This window comes from Salmo salar, chromosome ssa14 (assembly GCF_905237065.1).
Source record: "Salmo salar chromosome ssa14, Ssal_v3.1, whole genome shotgun sequence".
NCBI classification, from domain to species: domain Eukaryota; kingdom Metazoa; phylum Chordata; class Actinopteri; order Salmoniformes; family Salmonidae; genus Salmo; species Salmo salar.
The window spans coordinates 69971096-69998575 of record NC_059455.1 but is presented as its reverse complement, the minus strand read 5'-3'; the positions used below and the strand labels follow the sequence as shown (position 1 = coordinate 69998575).

The 27480-nt window shown below is 40.8% G+C and overlaps 2 protein-coding genes across 3 annotated transcripts in view; both read right to left on the bottom strand.

The window, feature by feature from the left end:
- The window catches only part of LOC106570184 (dysbindin), a 28801-nt gene extending 24897 nt beyond the window's left edge, over positions 1–3904 (bottom strand). For both annotated transcript variants that reach the window (XM_014142230.2, XM_014142231.2), the window contains exon 1: positions 3562–3904. In XM_014142230.2, coding sequence (XP_013997705.1) covers positions 3562–3607 — 46 coding nt within the window. In that variant the 5' untranslated portion in view covers positions 3608–3904. The remainder of the gene's footprint in view (positions 1–3561) is intronic.
- A 1677-nt stretch (positions 3905–5581) lies between these two features.
- On the bottom strand, positions 5582–26786 carry LOC106570185 (synaptic vesicle glycoprotein 2A). The gene is made up of 13 exons (XM_014142232.2): positions 26552–26786; positions 20825–21601; positions 19519–19699; positions 17629–17780; positions 17347–17480; positions 13603–13692; positions 11415–11522; positions 11065–11153; positions 10638–10802; positions 10318–10451; positions 9964–10167; positions 9592–9751; positions 5582–9429 (listed from the first exon to the last, which is right to left on the bottom strand). Exons 2-13 carry the CDS (start codon positions 21423–21425, stop codon positions 9246–9248), a joined length of 2202 nt encoding a protein of 733 aa, XP_013997707.1. The 5' UTR covers positions 21426–21601; positions 26552–26786; the 3' UTR covers positions 5582–9245.
- Between the last annotated feature and the right edge of the window lie 694 nt (positions 26787–27480).

The window sequence follows — 27480 nt, the reverse complement described above, 5'->3', positions numbered from 1 at the left end:
GTGTTTAGTTCGTAGATAGAAATGAGATTAAGATATATGAAGAAGACTGGCTATTTACACTGGATAAGACAAGGACAAACACACATGTCCTACTACTACGCCATCTTGGATGTAGTTGAGGATAGGGTTAATGTTGAACCAGGATGTGGACATGAAGCTAGGTACGGTTGTAGTTGAGTATAGGGTTAATGTTGAACCAGGATGTGGACATGAAGCTAGGTACGGTTGTGGTTGAGGATATGGTTAATATAGAACCAGGATGTGGACATGAAGCTAGGTACGGTTGTGGTTGAGGATAGGGTTAATGTTGAACCAGGATGTGGACATGAAGCTAGGTACGGTTGTGGTTGAGGATATGGTTAATATAGAACCAGGATGTGGACATGAAGCTAGGTACGGTTGTGGTTGAGGATAGGGTTAATGTTGAACCAGGATGTGGACATGAAGCTAGGTACGGTTGTGGTTGAGGATATGGTTAATATAGAACCAGGATGTGGACATGAAGCTAGGGTACGGTTGTGGGAAACAGTGGGTTAACTGCCTTGCTCAGGGGCAGAATGACAGATGTTTACCTTGTCAGCTCGGGGATTCGATGTGGACATGAACCTAGTGTTCGGGTTAGGGTTGTGGTTGAGGCAAGGCTTAGGGTTGAACTGGGATGTTGACATGAACCTAGGGTTAGGGTTGTGGTTGAGACTAGGGTTAGGGTTAGGGTAACCAGCATGTGGATATGAAGCTAGGGTTAGGGTTAGGGATAGCAGCAACCTCATCTGTGCTCGTCTGTCACCCAGGATTAATTTAATTCACTTATTGAGCGCCTCATTACAAAGGGAACTGATGGTGAGCTGCTCATGACAAAGTGAACCGATAAATGACTATGAGGGGGGCGCCAGAATGACAACACTACTCTGTCTTTGTTTGCTTTGTTGAATAGCTTCATTTGCATCCAGCGTACGTACAGAAGCTATACTGATTCACAGAGGAGTTTCCACTACAATACTCATTGGAACACAGTGTCTAGGCTATCTGCATTTTACTTTGGTTTGTGCAGACAAGGAGAGCGTAGGAGTGGGAACCTGGGGGCAAACTGAGTCCCTCTACTGCTGTCAGGTTCACTCAACATCCTAAAGAGAGAGCTGGCAGAGCCAAATTAACAACACTCTGATAGAGCATTAAACATTCACTGCCATTAAACAAACTAATGTTCATTCTGCCTGCCTGCCTGCCTGCCTGTCTGTCTCGTCCCGACTCCCAACACGTTCATTACTATGGGACAGCTGGAGATCGAATTTGAATATTGAAACAATGTTGCAAATGCCAGAGAGACAGACAGCAAGGTTTATACAAATCTACACTGTTGAAAGGAAATTTTTGTCTAAAAGAAATGTGAGACAATGTCTAGATGCTTTTTATAGTGGAGATCAAGTTTATAACTTCCCTGCCTGGGCTGATGAGACAATGGATTGCGCAGTCAGATGGAACAGAGTAAATAGCCATTTTAACATCATAGATTTATCCAGTGGCAACTTGTGGAATAGACACCAGCTGGAATGCTCTTTTAACCAATCAGCATTCAGGATTAGACCCACCTGTTGTATAAATCATATTATAAACTGGGTGGTTTGAGCCCTGAATACATCAGACCACATTTTTTATCTTTATTTAACTAGGCAAGTTAGTTAAGAACAAATTCTTATTTTCAAATCCACATTGCAGTTAACTGCCTTGTTCAGGGGCAGAACCACAGATTTTTACCTTGTCAGCTCAGGGATTTGATCTTGCAACCTTTCGGGTACTGGTCCAATGCTCTAACCACTAGGCTACCTGTCGCCCCATGTATACCATGGGTATGACAAAACATTTATTTTTACTGCTGTAATTACATTGGTAACCAGTTTATAATAGCAATAAGGCACCTCAGGGGGTTTGTGATATATGGCCAGCATACCACGGCTAAGGACTGTGTTCTAGCACTCCACGTTGCGTCATGCATAAGAACAGCCCTTAGCAGCGGTATATTGGCCATATATCACACCTCCTCGGGCCTTATTGCTTAAATAACTCATATTTTAAACACATTTATGGACAATTAACAGATTGTGCAAGATGGATGTCTTCCTCCTCCTCCTTCTTGCAGCGTTCTCAAGGCCGATGGACAACCAGCACTAACTGTTCCTGTTCTGTTTTGTGCTATGTTCTGTCCTAACTCTGTCCTGTCCTATCTTTCTCCTGTCCTATCTCTGTTCTGTCCTAACTCTGTCCTGTCCTATCTCTGTTCTGTCCTAACTCTGTCCTGTCCTATCTTCTCCTGTCCTATCTCTGTTCTGTCCTAACTCCGTCCTGTCCTATCTTTCTCCTGTCCTATCTCTGTCCTGTCCTATCTTTCTTCTGTCCTAACTCTGTCCTGTCCTATCTTTCTTCTGTCCTAACTCTGTCCTGTCCTATCTTTCTCCTGTCCTATCTCTGTTCTGTCCTAACTCAGTCCTGTCCTATCTTTCTCCTGTCCTATCTCTGTCCTGTCCTGTCCTAACTCTGTCCTGTTCTATCCTGTTGTCCTGTCCTTTCTTAACTCTGTCCCATCTCTTTCCTAAACACGGTCAAACCATCCCACGGAAACCATCCATTCTTCTTCTGCACTCAAAATGAGTGGATTTGTTAATAGACCATGGGACATGAAAGTCTCAGGACATACTTCGCATTTTATGTTGTATTTCATTCTATGAATGTCATTATTGTCCCAGCGTGTTGCACAATAGTTTTCAAAATTGTAATGATTACTGCTGCAGAGAATATGTTTGATTATATTCTGAACAAAAATATAACCGCAACATGTAAAGTGTTGGTCCCATGTTTCATGAGCTGAAATTAAAGATCAAAGAAATGTTCCATACGCACAAAAAGCTTATTTCTCTCAAATATTGTGCACAAATTTGTTTACATCCCTGTGAGCATTTCTGCTTCTGTCATCTCCTGTGTGTGTGTGTGTGCGTGTGTGTGTGTGCGCCAACACTGAGCTGTCACAATGAGTGACATCGCCCATCAATGACTGGAGGCTACAGCACCAATAATTTCACACCCAGACTTTGTGTTATTCATTAATAATACACGTATCTGTCGGATTATTACTGTATGTGTTCAGTTGTGGTTGTAGGCTTGCATCTTATCCTCTTCACTCCAAACGTTTGACATCAAATAATGTTGATATTAATTCCATACATGTTTTAAACTAAATCCAACCTGTTTAGAGATTAATCTACCGCCACCCAAAAAATACATTTTTGTGACAACTGTGACCATGAAAACTGGAAAAGAAAGCCAGATAAAAAAAAGTATACCAGGAAGGAGAAGAAACATACTCATAAATATCAAAAATATCTAATAATCAAGCATGGATCAACATCTGCTAGTCCCCGAAACCTTAGCGTGTAGACATCACGACACAAACAAAAAACTAAACAAATAAATAAACCAAGACAAGCTGGCATTGGTACCATAGAAATAGAACTAGAGCCCTGTATTATACACATATATACTGGATGTATATCCATGGTGGGTACCTACAGCTATTCCTCTGGCTGCCGTCCATGGATCCTGGAGAAGAAGACATCCCAGCGGTGTTGTAGATCAGAGCCAGAGGAAAGAGAGAGGAGAGGAGGGCAGGATGAGGACTGGGTGAGGCGATGTTGCCAACTCTCAATCACAACACCGTCTGTCTCTCTCTGCCTCTCATCCTAAGAGGCTGCTTTAACCACTAACTCACACATACACTCACACACGCAAACACGCACATATAATATTACACACACGCAATCTCTCTCACACAGAAACACAGCAGCAATGTTCTCCCCGACACACACTGGCTGTCTGAAAGTATAGAGCTGCTGCCTGCAGGCTGACTGGTCTGGCTGTGGAGACAGAGAGGCTTCAGCACGGCTAGGAGCTGGACCAATCAAACGGCTAGGGGCTGGGAATGTACCAATCACATGGCTAGGAGCTGGGAATGTACCAATCACACGGCTAGGAGCAGGGAATGTACCAATCACATGGCTAGGAGCTGGGAATGTACCAATCACACGGCTAGGAGCTGGGAATGTACCAATCACACGGCTAGGAGCTGGGAATGTACCAATCACACAGCTAGGAGCTGGGATTGAACCTTTAGCCACAGTCATATATATATATATTTTTTTATTTTTTTATTATTTGACTTTTATTTAACTAGGCAAGTCAGTTAAAAACAAATTGTTCTTTACAATGACAGCCTACCCCGGCCAGCGCAGGGCCATTGTGCGCCGCCCTATGGGACTCCCAATCACGGATGGATGTGATACAGTCTGGATTCAAACCAGGGACTGTAGTGATGCCTCTTGCACTAAGATGCAGTGCCTTAGACCGCAGCTCCACTCGGGAGCCCATGTGAGGGGGAGCTGCACTCAGAACAGGGAGAGGAAGAGAGGCAAATAGTGTGTGTGTGTGTGTGTGTTTGTGTGTGTGCCACAGAGAGAGATGAGGAGTAAGAGAACCTCTGATATGATGTGTGTTGTCATAGTCACAATAAGGCTGAACATCCGGCCAATAATCAGCCTCTCTTCTTCTCTCCTCCCTCATAACGCGCAGCTAATATCCCTCTATCATCATAACGTCAACACTGGCCTCAGTCCTCATGACTCAGAATAGCTCAAAGCCTGGCTCAGTCTATACAACTATTACAACATCCTGCACCACTATCAACAGCTTTTTACCAATGCATACAAGAGAGACATTTGTTTTTCTGTTGAATAATTCTGTAATCGTAGGTTCACTATTATGCTGAATTCTATGAATGTAATCCTTGTCTCAGCATGTTGCACAGTAGTTTTCAAAATGTGAGTGATTATTGCTGCAGAGAATGTGTCCGAGTAAATTCAAAATTACGCAATGTAAACATTTCATGATGACAAGAATGTGTTAAATATAATATTACGAATAATCATTTATTTATGCAGAAAAGTCACATTGAGATCTCATTTTCATATGAGCCCAAGCAAGCAGCACACTTATAGTTAGTTACATATGAGACACAACACAACCTAAAAATAACAATGAATGGAAGTTAAAACAGTGCAAAGTGCATAAGAGAGCAGGTTTAAAAACATGTACAATCTGTGGTCAGCACATCCCTCCAATCTGGGATTTAAAATCATCAATCAGAATAAAATGATCGAGTTGTAAACCCTTCTGCAAAGTGTTCCAAGATAATGGGGCAGCACAGCTACAAGCACTGTGTTGGGAACAATATATAAAATACAGTTCATTGACCTTAGACGGTCATTTCCATGACTCTGTTGGGTACGTTAAGTGCGTCAATATTTTGGCAGCGGAACCTAAAATGGCCTTCTAGACAAACATATAACAGTGAGTCTGTGGCCTTACAGTTAAGGATGGCCATCCTGCTAACTGATAGAAGGAACAGTGATGTGTAAGAGGCCTTGTGTTTGTTACAAATTTTAGAGCAGCATTCAGCATTGTTGATTCCTACGGTGACACACACACACACACACACACACACACACAATATCCTTATCACAAACAGGGAAAGGACTTTGTTTTTACGTCCATAGTAGTTTATTATTTTCTTCATAGAACTGGATAGACAAATGGCCCACAAATTTGAATCCCATCATAAGTAACAATTCTCACATAAAATACACACAGCACCTGGTCAGCATCACTGTAAAATATTCTCAACATCCCATGGGAGTGATTACTGAAGAATTTATTCACGTTTTTTCTTAAATGTCATTTACAAAACAAAGACAACATACAATAGTGTTCTGTCATGTTGACAGTATTGTCAAAGTGTTTTCCTTGATCTTTTTTTGTCCACATATTTTATACTCATACGTACAAACATCTACAGTTTCTACACACAGTACAATGATTACACGTTGATTTTTAAGTCACATTAAAAAAACGGCAGTTTCATCTAAGTGGACATGAGCTTTAATTTACTGAGGGCGCTCTTTTGATGAAAACATGGCGGCCATTTTGAAATACTTACTTTTGGAAACCCATCTATGCTTGTGCCTGTTCACTAGGAAAGGGTGAAAGATATCCCTTTTATTGCTTTGATTTCTTTTCTCCTTGAACTTTAACCTCCACTGAAAGCAGAGAGAAGTACAACCATTTAACAGGATCACCAGACTTACCAACAACAGCATACTTTAAAAAACACAGACTAAACTTGCACCAAGTCATCCCACTCTGACCAAAAGCGGTCGTGGAACTGATACTGTACATAAAGACCCAAAGTGTCACCATACGACAGCAATACAAAAGCAGCTCCTGCTTTGGACAAACAGACCAGGAATACGAACAGCCAGAGAGATCATACACTACAAGCACGCTTAACATCCTGCTTACTGTGAAGGCTACTTTGACAAGCCTGCCACAGGGACCTTTGATCTTAGAGAGATATGAACAGAGAAAAGTTTAAAGGTTGATGGGTCTAAAACTAGAGTCCAGATTCTTATGCTGGAAACTACACGCATCTGAACGGGATAATGGCTGGGATTTTGACACTCCCCAAAACCACTCTGCAATTGGTAACACATGTCATTTGAATTTGCTTTGTACAAATGTCATGTGCTTTTCTCATGATTACCACGCAACCTGTCAGGCAATCACAGAGACAAAATATCGCTTTTCAGAGGAAAACATTTGTTTGGCGGAGACCCAATCAGCAAAAGAGCGCCCAAGGCTGACACTATAAAGAACATCACATTGATCTAGATATCTATTGCATTAGTCTTTTAGTTCATAGATATGTTATAATGGCCCCTATTGACCTGTGCTCGTTCTTAGGGATGAAAACACCAGAACAACAGAAGTAGAAAAATATTTGGCACTCACACTCACACATGCACGCACTCACTCACACATGCACGCACACACACATGCACGCACTCACACATAGAGAGCACAAGAGAGATCACAAATTCAATCTACACACATTGTTTTACACTTATCTTTCGCAAACTCACTCAAACACACTAGGTCTAGAACAAGTTTGTCAGTTATGTGCACACACAAATAACAATAGATGTCACATACAGACATACGCAACACTAAAGAGATCCGATTTGAAGAAATAATTCCAGTACCACTGGAAGACACTGCTCTTGTACCAAGCACACAGCAACAGAGAAATCCCACAGGCCACACATTTAACAAGCCCAATCTCCCTGCAGTCAGATATCACACTCACACTACAGCTGAGCAATGGAGAGATCAGCTCTCTCACTGATTGTCACCACACTTGTGACACAAAGATTAAAAGGGATGGCGTGGACATGGTGACAAGTAAGCACATAATAATCAACAAAGGGCCAGATTCAACCAAGCCTGCCTTGCCAACGTACATGCCCTCCCTCTGAAGGGAATTTTATTCTTTTTTTTTATTTTTTGGGGGGGCAATACATTTTACATTTCTTATCACAGGGAAAAATAGTGTTTTATACTACGGTGGGGGAAAAAAAACAGTTTGCATTTAATTGAGCCCTTCAAATGAATCTGTGAGTGACTAGTTGCTATATTCACATGAGCCGTATGACTGAAGGATAATGTGCTTCGTAACAGTGTACATGGATTCATTTGTGCTTCATTAATACTGCATTGCTTGGCGACTGAACGGGCTGACTTCGGTCCTCCTAGGTATAATGTTCTATATGCCTTAATAGACAGCAGAGGGCAGGGCATGTTGGCCTCTGCTAAATTGAATGCTGATGCAAAGAGAGCATAAGACCACTGTGTGATACGCAGGAAGCATGAGTTGTAATCCTGGACTCATTGACGTATTCGTTATTTCAAAGTAACAATATTGTAGATTTTCAAAATGAAAGGATATCTCCACTGATGTGTTAAATAGGTTGTTATCGTATTCACTCGTCTTTGTCTGGCATTCCAATAACTTTACAGGGTCCCAATGATGCACTTTATCAATGTAGATCAATGTACATGAATGAGTGTCCCAGAGGTCTCATATAACCAATTACAAGAACCATACAGAAGGATACACATGATGTAACTCTTTCTCCATCTCCCTCCATCTCACACACAACATAAAATGATTTAGACATATGCAGTATTTCACTGCTTGAAGTAAATCTGATGCAGAAAAACAAATACAGTAATTGTTTAGTGTGCATGGGGATCCATAATAAATACGAATATAAAACAAAAAACGATCCCTTCAAATTGCCATCAATAAATAAGCTAAAATATTTACCAGTTATTGGTCATGTCGTTATTTCAATTCTTACAATATACCTTCAACACACATGTACAGTCTGTTTTCTATATGATAACATAACTAGTATCAATGCCACGTTTGGACAAATAATATATCTCATTATTTTGAAGCAGGGAGCTTGGTGCATGTCACCTGGTAAGGGACATATTGTTTGTAATATTCTCTTTCAGAGGAAGCCAATAAGAGATTTAAATGACAATGATCCTGTCCTTTCTTCCTCCCAGATCCTAAAGGACAGAGGATATAAGATGCAAGCAATAGCCTGATCAACAAATGGGCTTCTATCATACGGCTTTCACTCATCAAGTCCATTCAGATTACAAAGGACAAGAAGCTTTGAAGTATGATTCACCACTATTATAATCAGCCAAAGCTGAAAAACATCTATTTAATATTCAAGTATTAATTTGAGCTCCGCCTTTTCAGTAGGAAGCTAAGTTACAGTGAAAGCTATTTTCAGGTGGAAATCTATTGGAGGGCATCTGTAACCTTATTTGAATGGCATGATGGTCAGCTATGGATGCTAGAATGAATTGATGGTGTATAGATGTTTGATCTCTTTTGTTGGGAAGTATCTGTGATCAATTTATCCCCATTCAGCATTGTAGCTATCAAGCAGTATCTTTGCATCCTTTGGCAGTGGTTTATAAACTTGTATCTGTGTTGGCAGGATTTCATTCCGTCTAATCTGTAGGATCTCTTAGAAGAAAACCCAATGTGCTATTTTATGCTGTGGTGAAGATGTCAGCTAGTCTGTGCTGGCTAAATGGGTTACATCAGCATTTTAAGTATGATGCTATCCTCATTTATTCTCAGTAATCTGGGACTGTTGTGATACTGTTGACGATAGTCAGTTTTTTGGTGTTTAATGGGCTGAGATTGTATGGTTGGTCGGGTCCTGGTTGCAATGTGGCCACCGCAGCTACACTCTTCTGCCTTCTGGTGGTGAATTGTGCTACTGCAGCACCTGGCCCCGTGTTTCAGGCAGCTTTAGAGCCAGGAAACTGCCGGCTGCGAGTGCGCCCGCAGCGAACAAGATGGGCACAGCCTTGGTGATGCCTACGAAGGACTGAAAGATGCTTATGCCGAGGACAGCAGCCAGCTTGCAAAGGGCATTTAAGAAGCCAAATGCAGTGGTCCTAAAAAAGAGAAGATAATGGAAATTGGCAGAGTAACTTCTCAAAACTTAACATGAAAACTTAAATATGTTTTCAGTAAATCCAACTGCATAAAATACCCCTTTATACACTGTGCAAGAAGGAGCTGTAACACTTTAAAAAATGTGAGGTAGGTGCGCTTGCCTTTTATCTGAGGGGTACAGTTCCACAGTCAACACATCCAGGGCATTCCAGGAAGCTATGCTGATGCCGCCAAAGAGACATAAGAGGGCGATCATTCCCGACTCGGTACTGCCGAATGACAAGAAGAAACAGCTGACACAAGATATGACACTTGATCCCGCTGTGTAGGAAAAGAGATTGAGGGCGAAGAGAAAGAGAGAGAAAAAAAATCTAAGATAAGGGCTCTTTCTGTAGTAGGCTAATCATGAAATACTGTGGTATAGTAAAGCCTGCATGGTTCATGTATCACCAGATGTATAATCTCACAAGAAGAACCTTTTCTTTGAATGTTGTATAAAGCATTAATAACACATTCATGAAGGCGTGACATACCCAACATCCTCAGACGTCCAATTTTGTCCATCAGCAGGGCTGACACAATGTTGCCGGGTAACACAGCCAATGTGCCCAGGAAACTGACAAAGTAGATCATGTAGGCGTTGTTGTCATCAGTGAAGTCCAGCAGACAGCCTTCCTTGTTGTGTAGGAAGGTGCTGTTTACCAGTTTGCTGTTGATGATTCTGTTCTGGAACAAGTCTGACAAGGGAATTGAAAGCAAGAGAGGTGTCAAGAATGGGCCATGGGTAGGATACTGCCCAGGTCAATGCTAGGCATGGACTGGGCTCCTAAATATTCTAAGCTCTACTCTGTATCGTTTTATGCTTCTTGTTTTGGGAGAGACTTTACCTGTATTGTAAAAGAGAGTTGCGATAAAGGTGCAGTTTCTGAAGAAGCTTCTGCTAGAGGTGATGTCCTCGAAGTAGCACTCCTCAAACACTGAGTCCTCAAACACCATGGACTTCATCTTAAGGTTGATGAACCTTGCAGACAATGGTAAAGTAAGAAAGACCTTACATTTAATGGCCCAGCTGTATTAGAGTCGTCTACCAATTAGTGTCCATTGCATAGTTGTGAAATTAAGGCCAGCACAGTTAACCATTCCTGATTAGATACAGAATGGCATTTTGCAAATTCACAAAGTTCTGTGTAATATCATGAGGACTGACTTGTCGTTGAAGTACTGTCCTTGGCGGTGCACCTGGTTCTCCAAGGTAAAGTTAAAAGTGACATGCTCCACTCGCTCCTTGGTGAAGAACTTGGTGCGCGAGGCATATTCCTGCTTCTGGATGTACTTGATCATGTCAGGGAACCACACTGTCAGCCCATAGTAGCTGGGGGAGAAGTAAAATACAAAAGTAGTTTAACCAAATAAACATGACTATGTTTCTTCATTTTTCACTATGTTGACATCAGTTGAGTTAAGTATGAACCTCAATGGCCAGTCTGTTAAGATGGCAGGAGACACAATTTTGTATAAACCTTTTTAGATTTGATATGATAAAACATTTCTTGAGCTTTCTGATTGATCAGAAAAGAACCAGTTTGTGCACAGGCCACTGATAACAACTAAGGTCATGGCCCTGGTTCTGCTACCTGAACGACATGGTAAACCAGACAGCCATCATCATGAAGGTGGTCCTTCTGTATTCTGGATTGAAGATGGCCAAGAAGTTACTCCGCACCTATAGCAACCCACAGAAAATTACTAAGATATGCACCTAGGTTTTACAGCTGACTCGGTTTAAAAACACAAAAACACACTATAAAACCCACTTAGCAGAAATTGGGCTTTGGTCGTTTCGGATAAAACGTGTGCTAAGTGGCGTACATAATCTATGCAGTCTCATACAGTAAATGAACATATACTGTATGAAATATAATATATATACACATAAAACCATCATATTCTCATACCTGTATAGGATCTTAAACATGACGCTTACCTGGTGGAATAGGCTGGTCAGCTTCAATTTATAGCGTCGCAAAGTTGATATGTCTCCTCCCATGTCCACCAGCTCATCCATCTGCTTTACAGTCTTAATGGTAGTGACCTGGGAAAATAAGACCTTCCATTTTCAACTCATCTGTATGCAGTACATGTATACATTAGATTAGATCAGAACAACTCAATTTTCCTGTGAGGGAACTTCTCATTTGGGGTGGTAAAAAAACGAACCAAAAATAGTAGGTCTAGCATATGCATTAAACAAATAATAGTCTCATCAGACACTTCCAGCCTGCGGACGAGGTTACACAAAAACAAACAGCTAGGACAGGACTAGAGGTCGACCGATTATGATTTTCCCACGCCGATACCGATTATTGGAGGGCCAAAAAAAGACGATACCGATTAATCTGCCAATTTTTTTATTTATTTGTAATCATGACAATTACAACAATACTGAATGAACACTTATTTTAACTTAATATAATACATCAATAAAATCAATTTAGCCTCAAATAAATAATGAAACATGTTCAATTTGGTTTAAATAATGCAAAAACAAAGTGTTGGAGAAGAAAGTAAAAGTGCAATATGTGCCATTTAAGAAAGCTAACGTTTAAGTGCCTTGCTCAGAACATGGGAACATATGAAAGCTGGTGGTTCCTTTTAACATGAGTCTTCAATATTCCCAGGTAAGAAGTTTTAGGTTGTAGTTATTATAGAACTATTTCTCTTTATACGATTTGTATTTCATATACCTTTGACTATTGGATGTTCTTATAGGCACTTTAGTATTGCCAGTGTAACAGTATAGCTTCCGTCCCTCTCCTCGCTCCTACCTGGGCTCAAACCAGGAACACATCGACAACAGCCACCCTCAAAGCAGCGTTACCCATGCAGAGCAAGGGGAACAACCACTCCAAGTCTCAGAGCGAGTGACGTTTGAAACGCTATTAGCGCACACCCGCTAACTAGCTAGCCATTTCACATTGGTTACACCAGCCTCATCTTGGGAGTTGACAGGCTTGAAGTCATAAACAGCGCAATGCATTGCGAAAGCTGCTGGCAAAACGCACGGAAGTGCTGTTTGAATGAATGCTTACGAGCCTGCTGGTGCCTACCACCGCTCAGTCAGACTGCTCTATCAAATCATAGACTTAATTATAATATAATAAACACACAGAAATACGAGCCTTAGGTCATTAATATGGTCGAATCCGGAAACTATCATCTCGAAAACAAAACGTTTTTTTCTTTCAGTGAAATACAGAACCGGTCCGTATTTTATCTAACGGGTGGCATCCCTAAGTCTAAATATTCCTGTTACATTGCACAACCTTCAATGATATGTCATAATTACGTAGAATTCTGGCAAATTAGTTCACAACGAGCCAGGCAATGAACGCAAGAGCAGTGATACAATTTCATGTTAGCAGGCAATATTAACTAAATATGCAGATTAAAAAATATATACTTGTGTATTGATTTTAAAGAAAGGCATTGATGTTTATGGTTAGGTACATTGGTGCAACGACAGTGCTTTTTTCGCAAATGCGCTTGTTAAATCATCACCCGTTTGTCGAAGTAGGCTGTGATTCGATGAGAAATTAACAGGCACCGCATCGATTATATGCAACGCAGGACACGTTAGATAAACTAGTAATATCATCAACCATTTGTAGTTAACTAGTGATTATGTTAAGATTGATCGTTTTTTTATAAGATAAGTTTAATGCTAGCTAGCAACTTACCTTGGCTTCTTGGTGCCCTCGCGTAACAGGTAGTCAGCCTGCCATGCAGGCTCCTCGTGGAGTGCAATGTAAGGCAGGTGGTTAGAGCGTTGGACTAGTAACCAGAAGGTTGCAAAAACGAATCCCCGAATCCCCCCTGAACAAGGCAGTTAACCCCCGTTCCTAGGCCGTCATTGAAAATAAGAATGTGTTCTTAATCTGACTTGCCTAGTTAAACAAAGGTGTAAAAAAATAAATAATAATAATAATAATAAATAATCGGCGGCCAAAAATACCGATTACCGAGTGTTATGAAAACTTGAAATCGGCCCTAATTAATCGGCCATTCTGATTAATCGGTCGACCTCTAGACAGGCCAATACAACTTCATAAACCCTTTTTACAGAATAACGTTTTAATTAAAAGACTTTACATATTTGTCTCAGAAATACTCACAGAAAACACCTTCTCTGGGTGTCCCTTTGCTCTCATGTTGGTGTCGTGAACTTGTTTCAGAATCATCCAGCCTTCGTCGTGTTTGCCGTTCTGTTGGGAAATGATTGCATATTTCATCAAAAACACTTACAGTTGAAACACATTACGAGTATTGTGAAACATCATATCTGTGTGAAGTATCTAAGGGTGTACTGTAATGTGCCTTAATATAACTTCCATTAATTTGCAATAAAACCTTATATTTTGGGTTACGCTACTAGAGTAAGTCGTGTTAAGCTCAAGAATCAATGTGTACAGTGCATTCAGAAAGTATTCAGACCGCTTGACTTTTTCACATTTTGTTACGTTACAGCCTTATTCTAAAATGGATTCCATCATTTTCCCCCTCATCAATCTACAAATAATACCCCATAATGACTAAGCAAAAACAGGTTTACAGAAATGTTTGCAAAACAAATGTACAATAATTCAAATTTACGTAAGTATTCAGACCCTTTACTCAGTACTTTGTTGAAGTACCTTTGGCAGCGATTACAGCCTTGAGTCTTCTTGGGTATGATGCTACAAGCTTTGCACACCTGTATTTGGGGAGTTTCTCCCATTTTTCTCTGCAGATCCTTTCAAGCTCTGTCAGGTTGGATGGGGAGCATCACTGCACAGCTATTTTCAGGTCTCTCCAGAGATGTTCGATTGGGCTCAAGTCCGGGCTCTAGCTGGGCCACTCAAGGACATTCAGACACTTGTCCCGAAGCCACTCCTGCGTTGTCTTGGCTGTGTGCTTAGGGTCATTGTCCTGTTGGAAGGTGAACCTTTGCCCCAGTCTGAGGTCCTGAGCACTCTAGAGCATTCAGGCCAAAGAGTTCAATATTGGCTTCCTCAGACCAGAGAATCTTGTTTCTCATGGTCTGAGAGTCCTTTAGGTGCCTTTTGGCAAACTCCAAGAGAGCTGTCGTGTCTTTTACTGAGAAGTGGCTTCCTTCTGGCCACTCTACCATAAAGGCCTGATTAGTGGAGTGCTGCAGAGATGGTTGTCCTTCTGGAAGGTTCTCCCATTTCCGCAGAGAAACTCTGGAGCTCCTCTGTTAATTCAATCTCAAGTACTGCCATTGATTTTCTAGCCGAAATTGTAAATTGGCCACTCAGGAATATTCAATGTCATCTTGGTAAGCATCTCCACTGTATATTTGGCCTTGTGTTTTAGGTTATTATCCTGCTGAAAGGTGAATTTGTCTCACAGTGTCTGTAGGAAAGCAGACTGAAGCAGGTTTTCCTCTAGGATTTTGCCTGTGCTTAGCTCTATTCTGTTTCTTTTTATCCTAAAAAACAAGCATTCCAATAACATGATGCAGCCACCACAATGCTTGAAAATATGAGCGGTACTTAGTGATGTGTTGTGTTGGATTTTCCCCAAACATAACGCTTTGTATTCAGGACAGAAAGTTCATTTCTTTGCCACATTTATTGTAGTTATACTTTAACGTTTTGAAGAAGTAAAAAATATCTATTCAGGCTTCCTTATTTTCACTCTTTCATTTAGGTTAGTATTGTGGAGTAGCTACAATGTTGTTGATCCATCCTCAGTTTTCTCCTATCACAGCCATTAAACTCTGTAACTGTTTTAAAGTCACCATTGATTGGTCTCATGGTGAAATTCCTGAGCGGTTTTCTAAGTATTTGGCAACTAAGTTAGGAAGGACACCTGTATCTTTGTAGTGACAGGGTGTATTGATACACCATCCAAAGTGTAATTAATAACTTTACCATGCTCAAAGAGATATTAAACGTATGCTTCCCCCCCCATCTACCAATAGGTGCCCTTCTTTGCAAGACATTGGAAAACCTCCCTGGTATTTGTTGTTGAATCTGTGTTTGAAATTTGCTGCTCGACTGAGGGACCTTACAGATAATTGTATGTGTGGGGTACAGAGATGAAGTAGTCATTGAAAAATCATGCTTAACTATTATTGTACACAGACTGATTCCATGCAACTTATTATGTGACTTGTTAAAAAAATATTTACTTCTGAACTTATTTAGGCTTGCAACAACAAAGGGGTTGAATACTTATTGACTCAAGACATTTCAGCTTTTCATTTTTTATTAATTTGTAAAAAATTCTAAAAACATAATTACACTTTGACATTATGGACTATTGTATGTGTGCCTCGACACAATCCTGTCTCGGAGCTCTACGAACAATTCCTTCAACCTCAGAGCTTGGTGTTTGCTTTGACATGCTCTGCCAACTGTGGGATCTTATATAGACAGGTGTGTGCCCCTTTCCAAATCATGTCCAATCAATTGAATTTACCACAGGTGGATTCCTATCAAGTTGTAGAAACATCTCAAGGATGATCAATGCAAACAGGATGCACCTGATCTCAATTTCGACTGTCATAGAAAAGGGTCTGAATACTTATGTAAATAAGGTATTTCTGTTTTAAAATTTTAATACATTTGCAAAAATTTCTATAAACCTGTTTTTGCTTTGTCATTATGGGGTATTGTGTGTAGATTGATGAGGAACATTTTTATTTAATCCATTTTAGAATAAATCTGTAACGTAACAAAATGTGGAAACAGTCTAAATAAAGAAAAGGGGTCTAAATACTTCCTGAATGCACTGTAAATCTGAAGAATTGAAAATACTAAATTAACAATATCCCAGATTGTGCCTTTAACCTGTCTGGGCTAGGGGGCAGTATTTGCACGGCCGGATAAAAAACGTACCTGATTTAAACTGGTTACTACTCTTGCCCAGAAACGAGAATATGCATATAATTAGTAGATTTGGATAGAAAACACTCGAAAGTTTCTAAAACTGTTTGAATGGTGTCTGTGAGTATAATAGAACTCATATGGCAGGCCAAAACCTGAGAAGATTCCATACAGGAAGTGCCCTGTCTGACAATTTGTTGTCCTTCTGTTGCATCTCTATCGAAAATACAGCATCTGTGCTGTAACGTGACATTTTCTAAGGCTTCCATTGGCTCTCTAAAGCCACCAGAAAGTGGAATGGGGTGTCTGCTGTCTCTGGGCAAAGAACAGCAGCTCTGTTTGTGAGTGGTCAGCCTGGGGACAGTGAGACTGAGATGCGCGTTCACGAGACTACTCCATTTTTTTCTTTCAGCCTTTGAATGAATACAACGTTGCCCTGTTGGAATATTATCTCTATTTTACGAGAAAAATAGCATAAAAATTGATTTTAAACAGCGTTTGACATGCTTCTAAGTACGGTAATGGAATATTTTGCATTTTTTTGTCACAAAATGCGCTCGCGCGTCACCCTTCGGATAGTGACCTGAACGCACAAACAAAACGGAGCTATTTGAATACAACTATGGATTATTTGGAACCAAAACAACATTTGTTGTTGAAGTAGAAGTCCTGGGAGTGCATTCTGACGAAGAACAGTAAAGGTAATCCAATTTTTCTAATAGTAATTCTGAGTTTAGTGAGCCCCAAACTTGGTGGGTGTCAAATTAGTGTAAAATAGTCATATGTTTGAGAAACTGAAGTTATAGCATTTTTTTAGGTATTTGTATTTCGCGCCACGCGATTCCACTGGCTGTTGACTAGGGTGGGATGCAAACGTCCCACCTAGCCCAGGGAGGTTAAAGGTATGATCTGCAATATTTACTGCTGTTCAATAGCCAACTCAGGTAATTATATATAAGGCATCAAATTATTGAGGTTAGAATTGGACTTGGGTAAACTGCTTTTATATGGACGACCCTTGCTTACCTCTAAGAAGAAGCGAGGGCTTTCTGGCATGGTGGTGAGAGAAGCAATAGCCGCAACAGAGGGAAATGCACACACCAGAACGAACACACGCCAGCTGTGGAACTGGTACGCTGACCCCATTTGGAAACTCCAGCCTGGGAGGAGAGGAGCAGAGAGAGAGAAATAAGACGAAGCACAAACTGTATCCCTGCGTAATCACTAGATACAACTTTGTGGTAAGGCACTTTGAGCACTTTTGGGGCTATATCCGTGATGATTGAATTCCTGCCATAGGCTACTCACCATAGTGTGGGATGATGGCCCATGCCATAGCTGAGGCATAGATGCCACCAATCATCCAGAACATGCAGAGCCAACTGAGGTGCTCCCCACGTTTCTCCTGGGCCAGAAACTCTGAGTAGTAGGAGAACACAATGGGGATGGAACCACCGATCCTGCAAGGATTAGCATAGAGAAACAAACCACTGGAGGTTAACTGAAATCAAACTTGAAGAGAATATTTGGTGGTAGGAGTGCTACATAGCTTCCGAGATGGTGCTATTTGGATGAAAGGTCATTCTTAGCATTAAAGCCAAGAAAATCTAACTCTCCTAATTATAAACAGTGCCTTCAGAATATATTCATACCCCTTGAATTATTCCACATTTTGTTGTGTTACAGCCTGAATTCAAATATATTTTTTTTCTCAACCATCAACACACAATGACAAAGTGAAAACATGTTTTTAGACATTTTTGCAAATTTGGGGAAAATTAAATACAAAATATCTAATTTACATAAGTATTCACACCCCTGAGTGAATACATGTCAGAATCACCTTTGGCAGCGATTACAGCTCAGAGTCTTTCTGGGTAAGTCTCTAAGAGCTTTGCAAACCTGGATTGTAAAATATTTGCACATTACTAATTTTAAAATTCTTCATGCTCTGTGAAGTTGGTTGTTGATCACTGCTAGAAAGCCATTTTCAAGTACTGCCATAGATATTCAAAACTAAATTGTAACTAGGCCACTCAGGAATATTCAATGTCATCTTGGTAAGCATCTCCACTGTATATTTGGTCTTGTGTTATAGGTTATTGTCCTGCTGAATGGTGAATTTGTCTCACAGTGTCTGTAGGAAAGCAGACTGAAGCAGGTTTTCCTCTAGGATTTTGCCTGTGCTTAGCTCTATTCTGTTTCTTTTTATCCTAAAAAACAAGCATTCCAATAACATGATGCAGCCACCACAATGCTTGAAAATATGAGCGGTACTTAGTGATGTGTTGTGTTGGATTTGCCCCAAACATAACGCTTTGTATTCAGGACAGAAAGTTCATTTCTTTGCCACATTTATTTCAGTTTTACTTGAACGCCTTATGCATGTTTTGAAAAAAAATAAAAATTCTATTCAGGCTTCCTTATTTTCACTCTTTCATTTAGGTTAGTATTGTGGAGTAGCTACAATGTTGTTGATCCATCCTCAGTTTTCTCCTGTCACTGCCATTACACTCTGTAACTGTTTTAAAGTCACCATTGATTGGTCTCATGGTGAAATTCCTGATTGGTTTTCTAACTCTTTGGAAACTAAGTTAGGAAGGACGGCTGTATCTTTGTGACTAGGTGTATTGATACACCATCCAAAGTGTAATAAATAACTACACCATGCTCAACGTATGCTCATTTTGTTTACCCATCTACCAATAGGTGCCCTTCTTTGCGAGGCATTGGAAAACCTCTCTGGTCTTTGTGGTTGAATCTGTGTTAGAAATTCAATATTCAAAAATCATGTTAAACACTATTATTGCAAACAGAGTGAGTCCATGCAACTTATTATGTGACTTATTAAGAAAATGTTTACTCGTGAACTTATTTAGGCTTGCAATAACAAAGGGGTTGAATACATTTACATTTCAAGACATTTCAGCTTTTAATTTTTTATTCATTTGTAAAAAATAAAAATAAAAAAGCAGAATTCCACTTTGACATTATTGGCTATTGTGTAGGCCAATGACACAACATTTCAATTTAATACATTTTAAATTCAGGCTGTAACACAGCAAAATGTGGAAAAAGTCAAGGGGTGTGAATACTTTCTAAAGGCACTGCAACTATACTAAAAAGCCCTTAAGCCCATTAAGCCCACCTGCATCTGTGTGTCACTCATTCACCATCCATCAGTTTTCAGAATCTTACCCAACACCAGAAAGTAGTCGGCATAAGAGAAAGGTGCTGTAGCCCTGAACAAATGAGGAGAAGAAGGAGAAGACGCTGTTGATGGAGAGACAGATAAGAAGGGACTGCCGTCGGCCGATCCGGTCAGCGAGCCCACCCCACACGAATGCTCCGACCATCATTCCCAGATAAACAATCAGACCTGCAGAGGACGGAGAGAGACAATGAGAGATATTCATGTTTCAATCAGACCTGTGCATACGGCTGCTTTATTTGCTATCCTTCGGCACAACACGTGGGTCGTTCCACCTCAAAAAGCACAAGAGGATTTCGACACCCACCCATCTCAGATTGTTCTGTAATCGTTTCTGTTGTTAGAAACAGATAAGATTAGCATTCCTGCAACATTATTTTGTTGAAATATCATTTGACCTCTTTGAAGTTATGCTAATTGATGGCACCCAAATTTCCATTGAAATGTATAGGATTCATATAATATTGCATAAATATAGTACCTAACTTTTTTCTAACAATGAGTTAGACATGAGGAATCAAAATAAACAGTCAAACGTTTATATTATATGAATCCTATATATTGAAATGGCCAATTTGGGTGCAATCAATTAGCTTAATTTCTCAGAAATTAAATTATATTTCAACAAAATAACGATGCAAGAATGCTAATCTTATCGGTTTGGGTTCAAAGTTCTACGGTAAATCCCTCACATCTTGAGACTTGGTTATCAAAACTCACATAAATGACTGTCTTGCAATGTACCCCCCTAAAAAGACTTGCATTTGTGCTTGCTGCCAATTGCATTGTGTGAACCTGCGGTTAGGTGTGTGAGTGGGCAGACACCGTCACACACACACACACACACACACACACACACACACACACACACACACACACACACACACACACACACACACACACACACACACACACACACACACACACACACACACACACACAAAGCTCAAGGGCAGTGAAAGGGGGTAGGTGTGGCATGGAGGGGGCTATTTATAGATGGTTTTCCCCTTTATGTGAGAATGAACTCTCTGTGTCAGCGGAAGAGGAAGGAACGTGTCAGGAGACAGACAGACGTGCCTGAGACAAGATCAAAGCAAGCTGCAGAGCATGCATTACCGCAGAACGACAGGGTTTAATTGAATTTGCATTGGGACCGATAAACCCCCCCACATTTGACACTCGATCAGAGAAATACAGTCTTCAACACGCTCCCAAAAAATATAAGGGTTCACTTACCTAGCACGTAAATCAATCAAATCAGTTAAAAATACACAGTTTAAGGGTCACACTTACCCAACATGCCCTTGCTTTCCTCTGACAGACACATATCCTTCTCGGCGCTGGGGAGCACAAAGCCCACCACGAAGATCTCCACACCGTCTGCCATGAGCGCCAGCCCCAGCACAAAATAGAGGGTCCACTGGAACTTCCCATGGCCACACTCCTGCAGGATGGTCTCGTACTGCTGGGCTAGCTCTTCTTGGTCCTTCCGCCGCTCCCCCTCAAACTGTGCCATGTCCCTGAACTGCTGCCCATCTCCCCCTGCTAGGCCGTCAGCAGCCTTGCTCGAGTCAGCACGGGGAATTCCCTGGTACTCGCCCTCGTAGATCTCGTCGTCTTCGTCATGACCTTCTGTGGAGTCGCTGTGGCCACCTTCATCGTCATTGGCTGCCTGGCTGTCGCCCCGGTAGTAACCACCGTCCTGTCCCCCAGGCACTACAGGGTAGTCATCGTCGTCGTCTTCCTCAAAGCGGGCGTATGAGCGTTTGCTGTACTCGTCGGTCATCTTGTCCACACCGCGGCCCACTTTCTTGGCCGCCTGGCGCTTGACCTCCTTGGCAATGTCTTTGGCGCCCTTTATAAAGGCTGTCTTGTTCTGATAGCCGTCCTCCATTATTGAAGTGTTGAGGAATCTCAAAGGCAGGGGTTTATCACCTGAAAAGTAGGTTGTGAACTCAGGAATCTCTGGGGAGTGTTTATGTCAGGTAGCGTTCCAGTTTACCCTCAACAGGGTGGCGGAGAGTTGAGCTGAATTGGATCACAGGGCCCGTTCTGTGATGGACAGCTCCTCTACAGAGGGAAAGCGCAAACACATTGTCAGTCACATGGACCATACTTCAGAATCAGAGTTGGGGTCAGTATATAATTGTAAACAAATACTGTATCGTTTAAAACATGTTTGAAACCATAATTGTGATGTAATGGAGTCCTTACATCCATAGCTCCATCCTTCAGCTCTTTATCAAAACAAGTGGCGGGGTAGCAATTTGTTGTTTTGCGAATCCCAGATTGCCCCTTTAAGTACCATTCCATCTCTATAATGCTCAATAAATGAGTAAGCCTGTTACTGTTGCTAGGGGGAGAGTATTTCTAAGCAGTTGCCAAGCAGCGTCTTATCTCAATTTACACTCTCTGAACTGATTAGGAATGGCTTGCTGTTCTCCTGTTGACATATTGTGTCTGGTGTTCATCTGATAACAACTCAACACCAGGGAAACTATAGCAGCGACATACTGAGAAAGGTAGCAGCAATTCCTAGTGGACATGGATAAGTCAAAAGCATATTTTTTCAAACATATGGAAAGGACATTTGAAATAATATAAAGTAAGAGTATGAATCCAAGTGTGTATTAGTGCAATGCACAAATAATGTTGCTTTTGACTTATACTGCTTTATTTGAAAATGGCCTCTCTCACATGTTAAGATGCAGAATTGACCATACTGGAAGTAAAAAGCCTGTAAAATGTGGATAACACTTAGTGAAGAGGTGTCTACAGGATGCTGGCCTTCTAGGCAGAGTTCCTCTGTCCAGTGTCTGTGTTATTTTGCCCATCTTAATCTTTTATTTTTATTGGCCAGTCTGAGATATTGCTTTTTCTTTGCAACTCTGCCTTGAAGGCCAGCATTCCGGAGTCACCTGTTCACTGTTTTCAGCTGTGCTAACAATTTCAAAAGGGTTTTCTAATGATCAATTAGCCTTTTAAAATGATAAACTTGGACTTTTAACACAACGTGCCAATGGAACACAGGAGTGATGGTTGCTGATAATGGGCCTCTGTACGCCTATGGATATATTCCATAAAAAATTGCCCGTTTCATTACATTACATTTACATTTAAGTCATTTAGCAGACGCTCTTATCCAGAGCGACTTACAAATTGGTGGATTCACCTTATGATATCCAGTGGAACAACCACTTTACAATAGTGCATCTAAATCTTTTAAGGGGGGGGGGGGTTAGAATGATTACTTTATCCTATCCTAGGTATTCCTTAAAGAGGTGGGGTTTCAGGTGTCTCCGGAAGGCGGTGATTGACTCCGCTGTCCTGGCGTCGTTTCCAGCTACAGTAGTCATTTACAACATTAACAATGTCTACACTGTATTTCTGATCAATTTTATGTTATTTTAATGGGGAAAAAAGTGCTTTTCTTTCAAAAACAAGAACATTTCTAAGTGAACCCAAACTTTTGAATAGTAGTGTGTATATATATATCAACAATCTACACACAATTCTCCATAATGACAAAGCGAAAATAGTTTTTTTATAAATGTTTGCAAATGTATTCAAATTAAAAAACATGAATACCTTATTTACATAAGTATTCAGACCCTTTACTATGAGACTCGAAATTGAGCTCAGGCGCATCCTGTTTCCATTGATCATCCTTGAGATGTTTCTACAACTTGATTGGAGTCCAACTGTGGTAAATTCAATTGATCGGACATGATTTGGAAAGGCACACACCTGTCTATATAAGGTCCCACAGTTGACAGTGCATGTCAGAGCAAAACCCAAGCCTTGAGGTCTAAGGAATTGTCTGTAGAGCTCAGAGACATGATTGTGCTGAGGCACAGATTTTGTATTTAACCTTTATTTAACTAGGAAAATCAGTTAAGAACAAATTGTTAATTACAATGACGGCCTACACCAGCCAACCCTGGACGACGCTGAGCCAATTGTGATCAGGACCTCAGACTGGGGCGAAGGTTCACCTTCCAACAGGACAACATCCCCAAGACAACACAGAAGTGGCTTTGGGACAAGTCTCTGAATGTCCTTGAGTGGCCCAGCCAGGGCTCGGACTTGAACCCAAACGAACATCTCTGGAGAGAACTGAAAATAGCTTTGCAGCAATGCTCCCCATCCAACCTGACAGAGCTTGAGGATCTGCAGAGAAGAATGGGAGAAACTCCCTAAATACAGGTGTGCCAAGCTTGTAGTGTCATACCCAAGAAGACTCAAGGCAGTAATCGCTGCCAAAGGTGCTTCAACAAAGTACTGAGTAAAGGGTCTGAATACAGAGTCTGAATACTTATGTAAATGTAATATTTCAGTTGTGTATTTTTAATACATTTGCAAACATTTCTAAAAACGTGTTTTTTTTTGGTCATTATGGGGTATTGTGTGTAGATTGATGAGGGAAAAAAACTATTGAATCCATTTTAGAATATGGCTGTAACGTAACAAAATGTGGAAAAAGTCAAGGGGTCTGAATACATTGTGAATGCACCGTATATACGCTGAGAGACAGTTTCCTGTTCCCAAAGTCAAATTTAAAATGGTGGCCACCATTCGAGAAGGTGGGAATATTTTGATACAATCAACATCACCGATAACAATATTATTTGGGAGCCTTTTATCTACAGTATGTCTGCCTATCACTGCGGTAAACGTGCAATGGTCTCTTTCTCTAAATGTGAAACAAATAAATATAGCATTTATTAGTATAGCATTGGATTTTGTAAGACAATGATGAATAGATGTGTTGATACAAGAATCTAAATTTTTTACAGAATCAAATGGGTGGGTCAAATTGTAACTGAGCTTCAAATGCAATGTTTCGAACTGGCTGCCTAGGGGGATGGGCTGTATGTCCTTATTTTATCTTTCTGCTTTTTACAATTCATTATTATCTCAATCTATGGACGTGGACACATTTTCCTTGACAACAAAGTACCGAAAGCCCATTGTACAAGGCTGAAACCCAGTAACTATATGTATTTTGTTGAAACAGCTGTCCACTTCATATTTGACAAGGACTGGAGATAAACTCTAATGCTCTTCTTTACCTATAATGCCATTTTGGGGTGTTTAAAGCGGTGATTGCTTCAAATGGCTAATGAGGATTATTAATCCTCTCATGTCATGTGTTGGGATTATACGAAGGGAAAACAATAGTACAGGAGTGAGAGGATTAACTTTTTGCATCAAGACTGTGTTCTGAGAAAGAGATTGAGGTTCGAGACTGTGAGCAGATGGGAGGGGAGAGAAACATCTAGAGAGTGATAGTGAGAGGGAGGAAGAAAGCAAAGGAAGTGAGACAGGACATGAGACAATGCACAGACAGAAGGGAAGAGATACATTGAGAAAAGGGGCGATAGAACTTGAGAGAGAGAGGAGAGAGAGAGGAGAGAGAGAGAGTGAGAGGGAGAGCCTTCTTCAGGGAATTCCTTCCTTACAACAGGGTGGCAGACAAAATGATTAAAGAGCCACTTGGTGACCCATTAGCCTAAGAGGTGCCTGCCAAAAGCAGCAAGAGTGAGGATGAAAGTACTGGCGTCCCAGTACTTTACCCTAGCGATTCCCTCACACCATAGAACACTGCTAATGGCTGCACTGGGGTGCCATCCCACTTCTCACATGAAGGTGACAAATTCAAGGGGGTAGTCCGACCACGACCTGAACCAGAGGCCCTGTGACTGTCAGTCCCAACAGTCCAACGTCCCCTTGACAAGTTCATTGGGTAGCCTGGGTAAAAGATTGAAAGGAATGTGAGTCTTATTTAGTTACTTCTTGCTTTTCTAAAGTCTACCAACCTTGCCACCAGGCATACCAGCTAAGATAGATAGACAAGCTAGCTACTCTAACTTGATATATAGCCTGCAATGGCTTCTTGGTATCTAGTTATGAGAGATTGGGAACCTATCTGGGCTAGCTAAAGCCAACTTCATAAAATTGCCGTGGCTTGTAGTATTACAGAGTAAAAATGTTAAGAAAAAATGTAATATTTTCACAAACTTGTGGGGACATGTGCCACTGGGCATGACGCCTCTGCATGCCAAAAAATCTAAATCTACAGGCACTATATATGCTAATTATGTTGTGCAGGCATGATTATTTTAATGGTCAAGGAAATATGTATTTGATAAGGGAAATAGTAAACCCGTTGAACATTAGCAACAAATGGCGCCATCTGAGACAAGGTCGTCATAGATGGAAGCAAAGCATGCACATGTCTTGGCTGGCCAAAAGTAGCGCGGCTTTACTTCGACCTCAGTATGATGGTCCATCTGAGATCTTTGCAAGGTCACACATGTACGTTTATTATGTCAGAAATGGTCTGCCAATAACTTGCATTACGGACGGTTGGCATTCAGTCGACATGGAATCCCCCTTACCATCCCCCCACCAACACAATCACGATGAGTCGCCTTCGTGAAGGACAATTGCAAAATTATAACACATTTGTCAAAACACAAGGCAATACGACTGCGAAAATTAAGATAGTATGCTAGTAATATCATTTATTTTGGGGTAACCAATAATTCAATATTTAACGCAGTACAACAAAAGCAGCGCGTCTTTTACAACTGACTTTAAGCAATTAGCTCAATTGTTGATCTAAATTCAATATTCAACATATTATTTTCGGTCAAATTAATTCTTTAAAACCGAACGCAGTTCCAATCTCATTATTTGAAGAGATATGGCATTGTCGTGACTGCATTTTTACGCAGGGCTGCGGGATGATGTGGATATAATGTTAGACAGCATACTGTCATGTTAAATAGGCAATAATAAATATCCACAATTTAAGTCTGCATCGACGCATAAATAGATAGGCTACATTTCAATAAAACACAAGATGATTTTCACACCCTAAATCGTGGCCCGTGCGCAAGATCTTTCGGGATGTACGCACATCCAGATAACAACGGGGTAACGTTAGGCTTATGTAGGCTAATTATAACTAATTTGCTGAGTTTCATTTTAGTAAAGGTAACAGCATCATCTCACCGTAAATATGAATTTGGCTTTCACTATATCCCCAGCTTGAATTGTGTCCACGGGATGACAGGACGTTTGATGCTGCTGCTGCTCAAACGTGGATAGACTCCCCGTAACCCAACTGACTGAAGAGGAAGCGTGAAGCGAGAACCAAGAAGCACCACCTCAGTGGGTACCAAACGTAGCATCGTGGATCCCCTCCCCCCCCCATCGAACATTTCTGGTCCTCGGCATAAATAGACCATTCACGCACCTTGCCACGGTCTATCTTATTGGTGCTATAGTGGTTCTCAGGTGAATCATTTATCTTAACCAGTATTTCAAACAATTTGAAAGTATTAACATCCATTTTGTTTAGATGTTGCCTACCACACCCTCTCATCATCCCACACACCCAACACAATTCAAATCATGTGTAGCCTACATGTGAAAGCAAGCAACCATGACGTGTAGCCTATTTATATTCATAACATGATGGTATGTTTGTTTCAAATCGACTAATGTATGCTAGGCTTTAGCTGTATTAGGTCTACATACTCTAAATTAAAATGATCTTTACCACGCATGCAAACATGTATAGCCTATACTAGGAATTGCCTCCCTTTCAGTGATAGCCTACACTTAAGTTAACAATATTTGTATTACTCTGCTCCAATTCAATGTTCGCATAGAACAGCTTCGATATGAGCTGTAAATATATATATATCGTTGAAACATGACTCATAGTTATCCCTAATCAACAGGCTGAAATAATGTTTTCCATGTAACTGGACATGTCTCCCTGAGCTGAATATCAAAGTGCCACCCCCATAAATCTCCCCCCCCACACACCTGCTCCTGTTTCTATGCCAACCACTGGTCCATTCCACATAATGACATCATAGACAAGATGCTGAGGAAACTAGTAAGCTTAATAATTAAGCTTCAATTATTTAATA